The 14,661-nt window shown below is 45.2% G+C and overlaps 1 protein-coding gene across 1 annotated transcript in view; it reads left to right on the plus strand.

The window, feature by feature from the left end:
- Window positions 1–14,016, plus strand: part of LOC133560787 (transmembrane protein 151A) — a 28,611-nt gene extending 14,595 nt beyond the window's left edge. The window contains exons 2-6 of the mRNA XM_061913715.1: window positions 2,462–2,800; window positions 5,322–5,456; window positions 7,928–8,067; window positions 8,163–8,202; window positions 8,272–14,016. Coding sequence (XP_061769699.1) covers window positions 2,462–2,800; window positions 5,322–5,456; window positions 7,928–8,067; window positions 8,163–8,202; window positions 8,272–9,450 — 1,833 coding nt within the window. The 3' untranslated portion in view covers window positions 9,451–14,016. The remainder of the gene's footprint in view (window positions 1–2,461; window positions 2,801–5,321; window positions 5,457–7,927; window positions 8,068–8,162; window positions 8,203–8,271) is intronic.
- The last annotated feature ends 645 nt before the right edge of the window (window positions 14,017–14,661 follow it).

A 14,661-nucleotide genomic window follows, 5' to 3' on the forward strand; every position in this document is an offset into this window, starting at 1 on the left:
GTGCAGAGCGCACGCGAAGCTAAGGCGAGATTTAGCAGATTAAATACAATGTAGAATAACCTACACAACTGTTGCATAGAGCAAACAAAACATCCAGACAGAACTCAGGTAGCAGGCCGGTTTAAATACTAAAACAATAATCACAAAGAGGTGTGCGACAGGAGCCAGTGCAGGAGGAGCAAATTAAGTCGCCATGGTGACAAATAAAAACAAGGAAGTGCTCAAACAAAGGGATCGGAAGAGACCAGAAATAATCAAAACACAAAAAGGGATTCAAACATAGACTAGAGATGTGATCCGGGAACCCTTAAGCTTTTTATGTCTCGTTTTGAGGTTTCAGTGATAGACCTGAGATCTTCCAATGCATCCTTGAATAATTGGGGTTAAAGAATTTATTTGCATTTAGTATTGTGAACGTCTCCTCATGAAAAGTACATGAACATTCTTGTGTGTTCCCCGTCTGTGAAACTCCCACTTTGCTCTTTTAGTGCAATCAACACACTTAGAGATAGACTTTCAGGATGTAACAGTGGAGACATTGGGTGGGGGGCGGCGTCGGCGAGGGAGCAGGATGGAGGATTCAGGGAAGGAGAAGAAGAATGATTACATAAGCAAAGGTAGGAGGATGTGGAGATACGCGACATGATAGCTGGATCTTTAGGCCTCAGGAGTCCTGCTCAATGTTTTTTTATGGGCCTTTGCAGGGACATGATAGATGGGTGAAGGGAAGGTGTCCTTCTCTTTCACAATGTGCCCTTCAAGTGCAATCGTAAAATGCAGCCCCATCCATCCACAGATGCCAGCGGAGAGAGAAAGAGGACTGCGCTGGTCATCTGACATGATGACAGTCTGGCATCCGCTCACGTTGATATGATGCTTGAGATGAGAAGTATCCTTAACAACTAAATTATTGAAATGTTAGCCTCCGTTGGCTACATTGCAAGGCTGGGCTTGAATGTGCGTACCGGCAGTCTGAGAGACAGACTAAGGAAGGGGGCATGGCGGCGGGCTGTAATATGATGTCCTCACAGTGCAAGTGAGGCTGCATGCACTTAACTCGGGCATTAACTGTGTGTGTGTGTGTGTGTGTGTGTGTGTGTGTGTGATGCATTCACGGTGGTAATGCATCTCGGTTGGTCATGACCACAAACTTACACATGCCACCCTTTAACAAGCAGGTAGGTCACAATCTTAAAATGGTTGTTTTGTTATCATACTGAGTGTAAGGGTACACAAAAATTTCGGTTCGGTACGTACCTCGGTTTAGAGGTCACGGTTCGGTTCATTTTCGGCACAGTAAAAAAACAACAATATAACTTTTTGGGTTATTTATTTACCAAATTTGTAAACAATGGCTTTATCCTTTTAACATTGGGAACACTATAAAGTTAAAGTTAAAGTACCAATGATTGTCACACACATGCTAGATGTGGCGAAATTATTCTCTGCATTTGACCCATCAACCTTGATCACCCCCTGGGAGGTGAGGGAAGCAGTAGGCAGCAACGGTGCCGCGCCCGGGAATCATTTATGGTGCTTTAACCCCCAATTCCAACCCTTAATGCTGACTGCCAAGCAGGGAGGTAATGGGTCCCATTTTTATAGTCTTTGGTATGACTCCGCCGGGATTTGAACTCACGACCTACCGATCTCAGGGCGGACACTCTAACCACTAAGCCACTATAATAATTCTGCCCACGTTAACCCACATTTAATAAGATGACACAACCTTTCTTCTACATATAAAAAGTGCAACATTAAACATTTTCAGGTCAACTCATCATGCTTAATTTATCACAGCATTTGGGAAGCCTGTAGTTGATTTTTGTTATGGAATGTTATATTTTTATCAACATGTGATAGCAGGGACCCTGCCATTCAAAGCTTTTCTGTCCGTAAAACACATATTCACACGCACACACGCATGCACACACGCACACACACACACATGCACACACACACGCACACACCCACGCACGCACGAACGCACGCAGGCGAGCGAGCTGAGCTGCAGTTTAAGTTTCTAGAAGGTCAATGGGCTCATAGAGATGTTAGTAATAGTTGACTGGGAGGTGTTTTCTTATCATTTGGGGAGAGTACGCTGCCTTATGCTCACCTGCTAAACACCTATCTACTCGACGCTGAAGCATTTACTACATGCGCTCTGAATACGCACTGCTGATTGGCTGTTACCGCTATATATGTAACCAATCAGATAGTTGTGTGGGTGAGACAATGCTGGGTGCTGACAGAGGCAGAAGAAGCAAAGCAGCTTGTTAAGACTTTAGCTTAGAAACTCGTTCGGTACCCCCCGTACCGAACCGAAACCCTCGTACCGAAACGGTTCGATACAAATACTCATACCGTTACACCCCTATACCAAGAGCTGTTCCTAATGTTGTGACCTAGTCAAGTGAAATACGAATAAAGATATTATAACGTTATCTCCTCACCTCCTCAGCAACGGCCGGTCCAGCAGTCTCTAGCCTCGTCCCTGTGCCGGGAGTCCCACTGGAAGTGCCTACTCCTGACTCTCCTCATGTATGGCTGCTTCGCCACGCTCACCTGGTGCGCCCTGTGCCGCGTGCCCGTGCTAAGCTCTTCGCCCGTGCGCGTGGCCGCCGGCGACAACGCCACCTCGGCGGCCTACTACAATGACGTGCAGCGCTTGGAGAGTCCGTGCTCCAGCGGCTACCTCTACATTCCGCTGGCTTTCCTGGCCATGCTCTACGTGGTCTACCTGGTGGAGTGCTGGCACTGCTTCTCCAAGACAGCCATGTTGGCTCACGCCGAGTTCCAGGTGGGAACACTGTCCATCTAATAAATTGACAACAGCCCTCACAGAGGAATCATTTTTGTCATAGGACAATACAACATAAAGTAGTCAGTCAGTGTACAGTTGGTACTGTATGGCAGTATAGATTTCCTATCCACTGAAAATAAATGAATTACTCTTTTAATATTTGGCAATACAAGTCGATAGCAATACAAGCACGTTGTTATGTTTTGACTAGGGGAGATGGCGGCAGACTGACACCAGAGAGCGGTAAAGTAAAATGTATTATATATAAAGTCAATGTATATATAATAATACCCAACAATACTACTAAATAAACTAAGGAATTGGAGTGTGTCAAACCCAAGTGCCTATGTGTGTTACTATGTGTGTAGATTAACTGAAGTGTGTGTTACCAAGTGTTGACGAGAGCGAAGGAACGAAGCAGTCTATGGGGCAGGCAGATGATCAGGGGCGAGAGAGAGGCGTCCGAGTCCAGGGGCGAGCGAGAAGTCGAGGAACGTGGGAGGCAGTCAGAGGACAGAAGGAGATTCAGGGAAAAGTGAGACGCACAGCTCACTTACCAGGCGACGGAGGGTACTGCTGGTACACGGGAGAAGACAAGGGGACAAGTCAAGTCACGGAGAGGAAAACAAGAATAGAGCATAAAGCAGTTGCTTACGGTACACCATGAAAACTACTAAGTTTCCGCGCCGATCCTTGGGTCCACTGGTCCTTTATTTAGCTCGCCCTCATCAGTCACAGGTGTGCAGATTGTCTGATCGTCTCCAGGCTTGTAGCTGCTTGGGCGTGCTGTTCCCAATGCGAGGCAGGGGCGTGTCTGAACGCGCTGTCAGCGGATCCTCGGGATGGTCCCGCAGAGGAGGGAAATGCAGACTGCGTGTGGTAAAATCATGTGTGTGCAGTCGGAGGGGAAACATGGGAGAGGCCCAGACTTTCCCCTCCACAGCCACTTCGTCCAGCTCCTCCCGGGGGATCCTGAGGCGTTCCCAGGCCAGCCGGGAGACATAGTCTTCCCAACGTGTCCTGGGTCTTCCCCGTGGCCTCCTACCGGTTGGAAGTGCCCTAAACACCTCCCTAGGGAGGCGTTCGGGTGGCATCCTGACCAAATGACCGAACCATCTCATCTGGCTCCTCTCGATCGGAGGAGCAGCGGCTTTACTTTAAGCTCCTCCCGGATGGCAGCGCTTCTCACCCTATCTCTAAGGGAGAGCCCTGCCACCCGGCCGAGGTAACTAATTTCGGCCGCTTGTACCAGTGATCTTGTCCTTTCAGTCGTAACCCAAGGCTCATGACCATAGGTGAGGATGGGAACGTAGATCGACCACTAAATTGAGAGCTTTGCCTTCCGGCTCAGCTCCTTCTTCCCCACAACACACAGCCGTGGTCCAACAGGAGCACTAACACACTTCCAAGATGACAAGTGCTATGTGGAGGAAGATAAAGATGATGGGGTGGACAAGTATGACTCCACCAGACCTGAACACTTAAGCAGAATGTAAAAAGGTAGCGCAATGCAAGGGGTCTAACATTCCCCAGTGCTGTCGTTACGGTGGAGTGAAAGAAGATTCCAGTTACAAAATGTGCAGTTCTGGTGAGTCAAGCGCTAAATAACAATGGTGCACTGCAAAAAGTCAGTGTTCAAAAACAAGAAAAAAAAAAATACAAAAATGAGGGGTACTTTATTTGAACTAAGCAAAATTATCTCCCAATAGAACGAGAATATGTGGCTTGTCAAGACTTTTCAAAACAAGTAAAAATTAGCTAACCTCAATGAACCCAAAAATACCTCAAAATAAGTATATTATCATTAATAACAACTGTACTACTATACGAGGACGTATTTTCTATTGTTTCATTGAAAATAAAACAGCAAAGTCCATTTGGCTGTCGTCTGTTTCAATATGAGACACAATTGTGTCGAATTCATGATTTTTTTTTTTATCATGCTTGAAATAAGAAATTATTACTTTAAAAAAGTAGTTTTATACTTTTGAGTGTTGATGACACAGCTTTGCAACAGTTGATATTCTAGTTTCAAGCATGTTTTACTCAATATAGGTCATAAAAACTGAGCAACAAGCAGTAAGATCTTACTGAAATCATTTAGGACCAAAGCCCTTAAAACAAGTAAAACACTCGAACATAAAATCTGCTTAGTGAGAAAAATGAACTTATCAGACAAAAAATAAGCATATATCGCCCTTATTTGAGATATTTCATCTTACTTAGATTTCAGTTTTTGCAGTGTGATCACAGAAAATATTCAGACCAAGGACACAACTTTGATACGTTCAATGTGAGGTGAACTAACATGTGCTGCCAGCTATTGAGACAATATTAAATGTGTGTTGACTCATTTTAATTGGGTCTGTACTGCTATGCAAGCTGTACACAGACTACTCTAAAGTATACAAGTTTACTTTGCCTGCTGAAATATCAGGGCTGTTTTCACTCAATGGCGTAATCGTTGTATCTTGCAGCAGATTATGTACTTTGACTAACCGAGTTGGTGTCTTCTCAGGAAGTGTACGAGCGCGTGCAGAGGCTCCAACAGGCCACACCCTGTATTTGGTGGAAGGCCATCAGCTACCATTACGTGAGGAGGACCAGGCAGGTGACAAGATACCGCAATGGAGACGCATACACAACAACACAGGTGAGAGAAACCACTGTCAATTTCTAACAGGCGACCTTATCTTCATTAAGAGTGCATTGGCACCTGGACTTGGGTTAAGTACAAACCCCGTTACCATATGAGTTGGGAAATTGTGTTATATGTAAATATAAACGCAATACAATGATTTGCAAATCATTTTCAACCCATATTCATTTGAATATGCTACAAAGACAACATATTTGATGTTCAAAATGATAACAATTTTTTTGGGCAAATAATCATTAACTTTAGGATTTGATGCCAGCGACACGTGACAAAGAAGTTGGGAAAGGTGGTAATAAATACTGACAGAGTTGAGGAATGCTCATTAAACACTTATTTGGAAAATCCCACAGGTATGCAGGCTAATTGGGAACAGGTGGGTGCCATGATTGGGTATGAAAACAGCTTCCCAAAAAATGCTCAGTCTTTCACAAGAAAAGATGGGGCGAGGTACACCCCTTTGTCCACAACTGCGTGAGCAAATACTCAAACAGTTTAAGAACGTTTCTCAAAGTGCAATTGCAAGATATTTAGGGATTTCAACATCTACGGTCCAACCAACATTGAATGACCATAACCTTCGATCCCTCAGACGGCACTGTGTCAAAAACTGACATCAATCTCTAAAGGATATCACCACATGGGCTCAGGAACACTTCAGAAAACCATTGTCACTAAATACAGTTGGTCGCTACATCTGTAACTGCAAGTTAAAGCTCTACTATACAAAGCAAAAGTAATTTATCAACAACACCTAGAAATGCCGCCAGCTTCGCTGGGCCTAAGCTCATCTAAAATGGACTGATGCAAAGTGGAAAAGTGTTATGTGGTCTGACGAGTCCACATTTACATTTTTTTGGGGAAATCATGGACGTTGTGTCCTCCGGATTGAAGAGGAAAAGAACCATCCGGATTGTTCTAGGTGTAAATGGTAAAGCTAAAAGGCGCAAAGATGAGAAGCCAGCATGTGTGATGGAATGGGGGTGTATTAGTGGCCAAGGCATGGATAACTTACACATCTGTGAAGGCACCATTAATGCTGAAAGGTACATACAGGCTTTGGAGCAACATATGTTGCCATCCAAGCAACGTTATTATGGACGCCCCTGCTTATTTCAGCACGAAAACACCAAGCTACGTGTTACAATAGTGGGCTTCGTAGTAAAAGAGTGCGGGTACTAGACTGGACTGTCTCCCATCGAAAATGTGTGCCCCATTATGAAGCGTAAAATACGATAGCGGAGACTGTTGAACGACTGAAGCTCTACGTAAATCACTCCACGTAAGCGGCACGGCCAGAAACCAACATTGAATGACCATGAACTTCGATCCCTCAAACGGCACTGTATGAAAAACCGACATCAAACTCTAAATGATTTCACCAGATGGGCTCAGGAACACTTCAGAAAACCACTGTCACTAAATACAGTTCGTCGCTACATCTGTAAGTGCAAGTTAAAGCTCTACTATGCTAAGGGAAAGCCATCTATCAACAACATCCAGAAACGCCGCCGGCTTCTTTGGGCCCGAGATCATCTAAGATGGACTGATGCAAAGTGGAAAATTGTTCTGTGGTCTGACGAGTCCACATTTGAAATTATTTTTGGGAAATATTCGACATCTTGTCATCCGGACCAAAGGGGAAGCGAACCCTCCGGACTGTTATCGACGCAAAGTTCAAAAGTCAGCATCTGTGATGGTATGGGGGTGCATTAGTTCCCAAGGCATGGGTAACTTACACATCTGTGAAGGCACCATTAATGCTAAAAGGTACATACAGGTTTTGGAACAACATATGCTGCCATCTAAGCGCCGTCTTTTTCATGGACGCCCCTGCTTATTTCAGCAAGACAATGCCAAGCCACATTCAGCACGTGTTAGAACAGCGTGGCTTCGTAAAAAAAGAATGCGGGTACTTTCCTGGCCCGCCTGCAGTCCAGACCTGTCTTCCATCGAAAATGTGTGGCGCATTATGAAGCGTAAAATACGACAGTGGAGACCTCGGACTGTTGAACGACTAAAGCTCTACATAAAACAAGAATGGGAAAGAATTCCACTTTCAAAGCTTCAACAATTAGTTTCCTCAGTTCCCAAATGTTTATTGAGTGTTGTTAAAAGAAAAGGTGATGTAACACTGTGGTGAACATACCCTTTCCCAACTACTTTGGCAAGTGTTGCAGTTAATTATTATTTCCAAAAAAAAAAAAAAGTTTATGAGTTTTAACATCAAATATCTTGTCTTTGTCGTGCATTCAATTGAATATGGGTTGAAAAGGATTTGCAATTCATTGTATTCTGTTTTTATTTACCTCTAATTCAATTTCCCAACTCATATGGAAACGGGGTTTGTACATTAGAGGTTGGACTTTATGGCCAGGGTCAATGTGGAAAAACACCAAGTTAGAAACCTGATTGAATAGGGCTCCATTCATTTTGGACCTAAAAATGTTGCTCATGTGCCTGCACAGGTCTACCACGAGCGTGTCAACACACACGCCTCCAGCTCAGAGTTTGACTATGCTCGCTACGGTGTAAAAGATGTGTCTAAGGAGCTGTTTGACCTCCAGCTGCAGTCTGCAGTTCGCCTCCGCTTCACCAAGTGCTTCAGGTGGGCTACTCAAGGCCGCACTCAGATGCTATTCGAAATTGCTGTGATGTCAACTAGCAACATTGTTTAAATGGATCTACTTTTGTCATCCTTAGCTTCTCCAGTGCACGTGCTGAAGCAGCCTACCTCACCCAAGTAAGTCATCCAGTGACGCATCTAACGTAAGATCGACGATTCTACTCATTGTGCGTTTCCTCTGCCCAGCGAGCTCGCTTCTTCGGTGAGAACGAGGGCCTGGACGACTACATGGAGGCCAGGGAGGGCATGCACCTGAAGAACGTGGATTTCCGCGAACACATCCTGGCGTTCCCGGATCCCGCTCACCAGCCGTGGTTTTCCAGGCACAGAGTCTTCTGGCTGGCCTCCGCTTTCCTTCTGTCATGGCCGCTGAGGGTGGTGTCTGAGTACCGTACGGCCTACGTGCACTACCACGTGGAAAAGCTGTTTGGCGAAGATGAGGATGTCAGCGGGGTAGGCGGGCCGGGAGGGGTTGGAAGAGGCAGCGGGGGCGAGGGTGGGACTGAAAACGGCATCCATCCGGGAGGAATCGGAATGGGTCCTAACGGGTCGAGCTATAGAGCCATCTCGCGACTCAACACAGTGGACATGACAGAGCTAGAGTGGCACATTCGCTGCAACCAACAAATGGTTCCCAGCTACTCTGAGGCTCTCCTCATGGAATTGGACAGTAGCAGTGGGACGAACCCCACTGCTTCCACGCCCATCTCCGGGCCCCCAGGCACCACCCCCAACCTGGAGGGGACCCGGCCTCCTTTGGCCCTGCCTGTGGTGTTCAACTCCACGTACCTCCTCCAGAGCTGCCCCCGATGCCGGCGAACCACATCTAGCTCCAGCCTGCCCTCTCGTCTGAGGGCACCCATGGGAACCACCGCCCTGCTTAATGCCACCGTGGCGGGCTTGAGGGCGGCTGGGCACAGCGGAGGGGGGATCGGAGGCAGGCTGGTTCTCAGTCGAAGCGGATTCTCATTGGGAAGGCTGAGCGGCGGGAGGCAGAACAGCCTGTTCCATTCACGCAGCATGGGGGGAGAGCTGGGAGGGAGTCGAGAAGATGGAGCAGGAAGTGGAGGAGGGGGAGCAGGATTCCTGGGCTTAGGCTCCAGGCAGGACAATGAGGAGACCAGAGGTGTGCTGGAGGGAGAGGGGGATGAAGAGGAAGAGGGGCACGAGGTGATGGAGGAGGAGGAGAGGAGGCGGGAGGATGTGGGGAGAGACAGGGATGAAGAGGCGGAGCAGGATGGAGGAGGAGGAGGAAGTAGGAGGGAGGGCGAGAGGGAACGTCCACCATCTTACCAGGATGCCTTCTTCTTCCCTGTCCTCATAATACACGGAGATGAGAGTTGCCATGCTGGAGACCGCCTCTGAACGTCTCCACTATGACAAGAGGCAAACCATTAGTGGTTGGTCATGCTGGAGGGACAAGAAAACATAAATCTATGCAAGAGCAGGAGCAGGCGGAGAACCAGTCTAAGAACACAAAGACTATTAGACAAAAGTACTGGCACACCCGGTCAAGGTCTTCCACTCTAAACTGATCCAAGCAAGTATTTAAGAACCTTGCTGATGGAACAAACTGTCGTTGCACAAAGTTGGAAGCACATGTTCATTAAGATGAAAAAGTGTGACCCAGGACCTTTGTTCATGCCTTCCGGAAGGAGAATTGGATCAGCAGCTGACCACGAGCCGACACGGTGCCAGCAAAGGAGGAGGAACATCGATTCGCTTGCCGTTTCCTCCGTGCTGACGCGGTCCTCTCCTCGCCATTAGTGATGCACTCACGCTCACACCGGTATTAGTCATGCGGCCCTCAAAAACAACATAGAAGACGTCTTCATGGACATTCAGTCGTAAAACACAATAAGTGATGACAAGTGATGGCACATTTTGTTCACCAGAAAGTACAATTTGATTCAGACCTGGGGATAGGTTGATTGACAACACTAAATTGGCCCTAGTGTGTGAATGTGAGTATGAATGTTGTCTGTCTATCTGTGTTGGGCCTGCGATGAGGTAGCGACTTGTCCAGGGTGTACACCGCCTTCCCCCCGACTGCAGCTGAGATAGGCTCCAGCACCCCCCGTAACCCCGAAAGGGACATGCGGTTGAAAGCGGATGGATGGATTTCTTTCAGAAACATGTTGAGGAGACTTTTCGAGAGCTTTTGCGCAAAACAAAACAACGCTAAAGAGCTGCTCCCCCCCCTCCTTCTGAAGGTAAGCCATCTGCCAGATATTTTAGACGCACAAAAAAAGTGGCTCATCCGGAGCAGGCTTTGCCCCCATCGAAGTATTTCATAATCCATCAACTAAAATTTAAACGTGGAAGAGTCCTACTAGAACTCAACCTGGACTCTCTTCACCTGACTCTCGCCAGATCCTTGTAGTTCGCTGAGCTCCTCACAAGGATCTGGGACTTTTCAATAGGAGATGTATTTTCATGTAAAAAAAATCATTGCATGTGATTGGATAAACCACTTGTCCGTTATCTCGAATGACGTGCTATGTCAACCACTCACATCGAAATCAAGCCGTGACGCTGATGAGAGCGACGCTGGGAAATCCAAAACAGAACAGCCGACATATTGGATAACGACTGAGCGAAACAGTCGCTTCGGCGCTACGTCACATCTATGAAATCCTGCCTGGCGATCCTGATTGGTTCATTCTTTCTTGCTATCTTGAAGGAGTTTGCATTGCCCTCGAGCCCAGATCCTTGTGTGGAGCTCAGCGAACTACAAGGATCTGGCGAGAGTCAGGTTTGGACTCTCTGGCCCACTTCCTAAAAATTGGATGAGGATACACACTGAGGGAGCGGCAGAAGTTTCAAGTCCTACAGCAGCAACACTTTCCAAAGCACACTTTGGATGAACACGTCTTGGCCTTCCTTCCTTGCACATTTGAACATGACACAGGCTCCCTCGAGACGATGAAAGCCTGGTTCTCCCCGTGCTCCACAAGTATGGAAAGCACACACACACACACAGACACACAGACACACACACACACACACACACACACACACACACACACACACACACAGACACACACACACACACACACACACACACACACACACACACACACACACACACATTCTGTATAGAAACTCTCAAAGACATACAATAGAGAACATTTATAGAGATTTTTTATGCTGTTAATCATGACTCAGATAGTCCTCGTATGAGCAAAATCAAGCACTAATGCGCACTGAACACACATTTGTGTCATTCTATGTTATGATTTGTTTGGATTGTAACGATGGGACGCACTTTCAGTATATGTCAATCGTGTGCTATAGCCACTTGAACGCTTGCAAAAGCTACAAAACATGCAACATTTCAGCTTTTGTGTTTGTTTGCAGTTTTGAACGAAGTTCAAAATGCCTTTAGTCGGCGTCACAAATGTTTTTACGTGTGTCAACTAGGGGTGTAATGGTACACAAAAATTTCGGTTCGGTACATACCTCAAATTAGAGATCACGGTTCGGTTAATTTTCGGTACAGTAAGAAAACAACAAAATATAAATTTTTTGGTTATTTATTTAACACATTTGTAAACAACGGCATAACATACAATACACACAGTGTCCATTGCCAAGGTTAATGTGGTCAACATAAATAAAATAAAAACTAAATAAGATAAGGCTCAGAATAGTTTCTTAACAAAACCTTTTTACAAACATGGCGGAATGGTGTAGTGGGTAGAGCGGCCGTGCCAGAAACCTGAGGGTTGCAGGTTCGCTTCCCACCTATTAACATCCAAATCTCTGCCGTTGTGTCCTCTGGCAGGACACTTCTCCCTTGCCCCCGGTGCCGCTCACACTGGTGAATGAATGATGAATGAATGATTGGTGGTGGTCGGAGGGGCCGTAGGCGCAAACTGGCAGCCACACTTCCGTCAGTCTACCCCAGGGCAGCTGTGGCTACAGATGTAGCTTACCACCACCAGGTGTGAATGAATGATGGGTTCCCACTTCTCTGTGAGCGCTTTGAGTATCTAACAATAGAAAAGCGCGATATAAATCTAATCCATTATTATCATTATTATATAAATAGCTTTTTTTGATTGACTGATTGAGACTGTTATTAGTACATTGCACAGTACAGTACATACTCCGTACAAAGGACCACTGAATGCAAACACCTCAATAAGTTTTTCAACTTGTTTGAGTCAGGGTCCACATTGATCAACCCCTCCGACCCCAGCCTGGCTAACCTGGCAGTAAGAGGATATATGGGCTTATTGTTCATCCACCATAGAAGTGGGTCAAAATCTAGTTTTTAATGCAATACAGCAACCCCTGCGACCCCGAACGGGACAAGCGGTAGAAAATGTATGGATGGATGGTTTTAAATCTGCTATTATAAAAAAAATTGTTATTGCTTCAGCCCGGCCAGACTCGCCGAGGAGAGGCTGCTTGAATGCGGTGGTGACGCTTCAAAGGAGTTAGCATGTTTGACGTGTTGGCAGAAGCATACCCTACTGCTGCTGAACAATGTCGGCAAACCTCCGTCCTCCATTGTTGTATCGCACCGCGCAGCCAAAGTGTTCCCAAACGGGAGACGTTAACGAGGCAGGAGGGTCTTCCAGCTCTGGCTTCTGCATGTTGTCCTAGCCCGGTCGCTGCTAGCCTGCCGTGTGTTGTGCCTCGCTCTGCATTGTTTACACATCCTGCGGTGCGCTACCTAATATGTCCGTGTGGAAACTCGTTCGGTACACCTCCAAACCGAACCAAAACCCCCGTACCAAAAAGGTTCAATACAAATGCACGTACCGTTACACCCCTAGTGTCAACCAATGGTGTGGCCAAAAAAAATGTAGAACACAAAGTAGGCCTTCACACATGCACTGTCCAATAAGCATGGAAATGTCCTCCATACGTTGCCTTCGTGTCCGTCCACTCTTGTATCTCAGGATTTTGAGTTGAAAACTTTTTGCAACATCTGCTTCAATTGTTGACACGCTTAAAGCCAAGTGTACACACTCGCATGCATGAGCATCTTCTAAAAAAAACAACAGCACACACACACAAACATTGACATGGGGACAAATAATACAAATATTTGTCGATGTGCACAAGCTGGTGACCATGCACTCCAGGGTGCCTCTTGCCCGAAGTTAGCTGGGATAGGCTCCAGCTCACCCGGGGAAAAGTATGGTTGAATAAATAGCGCACAAGCTGAGTTAACCTTTTGGCCGCCAGATGGCAGCAAAGCACTTTGTAGGGGAAGCCCACAGAGGGACAGGGTAGAAAGCATCCAAACCATCTGCTTAGAAGTGATGACTTATTTACCAGGATGCTGATTAACATAAAAATTTAGTGACATAACTGCAGAATAACTTAGAATAATGTGCCCCGGTGTAATGCCGGGCGACTTTCTGAATGAACAGGCAATAAGTGAAGACAATTAGCCTCCATTGACTAAATATATTACCTTTTCTGTGTGCTCAATACAAGCTACCTTGTCTTTCAAATGAAAAAAAAAAACACCATCTGCAGCTAAAGTATTGTAAAAAAAAAAAAAAAGGAATGAAAACAGTCACATGATGCAGCTTTGTTTCTTTTATTTTGTACTACTGAATGAGACTGTCCACTGTTGATGCCGCCATGTGACTGATGCAAGGACAAACCCTGTTTTTAACCGACCGGAGGGCGACAGCAATATAAAAGTACTAATCTGTATGGTCGCCATGGCAACAAGAATCCTCAGCATCACTTCATCTTTACAGTCTGAATGGATTTTGTCATCTGTGACACACGATGACTACATAATATGCCACTTAAGTATTTTAGCAGATACTCACTGTCAGTTTTCAGGGCTTGTTTGGTTCATTAAGAAGCAGCGCAGGTGGTCACATAATGCTGTTTGTCGAGTGATGATGATGACAGTTGTGAAAAATGCAAATAAAGTCAATCTGCTTCGTAAACCAACCTTGGGTGTTCCTACTTTCTTCTATTTCATAAAATATATATATATATATATATATATATATATATATATATATATATATATATATATATATATATATATGTGTGTGTGTGTGTGTGTGTATACATATGTATTTTGTTTTTTATTGTATGTAATATGTATTAATATTATTTGTATCTTTTTGATGTTTTTTTTAAATTTATTGTAATACTGAACAGTGCAGTTATGATCAATAGAAAGCCCTGAGAATACAGTGACCTGGATGACTGGCAATATCCATACTGTTAATGACTATCTAATGTTTTATTATAACCTTAATAATTGTTGTAATGATTCAGTAGAGTTGTTATATTTCATTGTTATGTGCAAACAATTCTGTCTTTATAAAGCTGAATGTATTTCACTTTGCTTGCAATTGTAAAATAAAATAGTGCTGTAGGCTAACTATAATTCTTCAGTTGCCTCTAAGTAGACAAATAATCATGTGCCTATGCACATCATGTAAATTATGTGTTTTTACAGCATGCGCGAGAAATACAAACCCCAAAACCAGTGAAGTTGGCCCGTTGTGTATATAGTAAATAAAAACAAAATACAATGGTTTGCAAATCCTTTTCAACCTATATTCAATTAAATAGACTGGAAAG

This window comes from Nerophis ophidion, linkage group LG10 (assembly GCF_033978795.1).
Source record: "Nerophis ophidion isolate RoL-2023_Sa linkage group LG10, RoL_Noph_v1.0, whole genome shotgun sequence".
Classification (NCBI taxonomy): domain Eukaryota; kingdom Metazoa; phylum Chordata; class Actinopteri; order Syngnathiformes; family Syngnathidae; genus Nerophis; species Nerophis ophidion.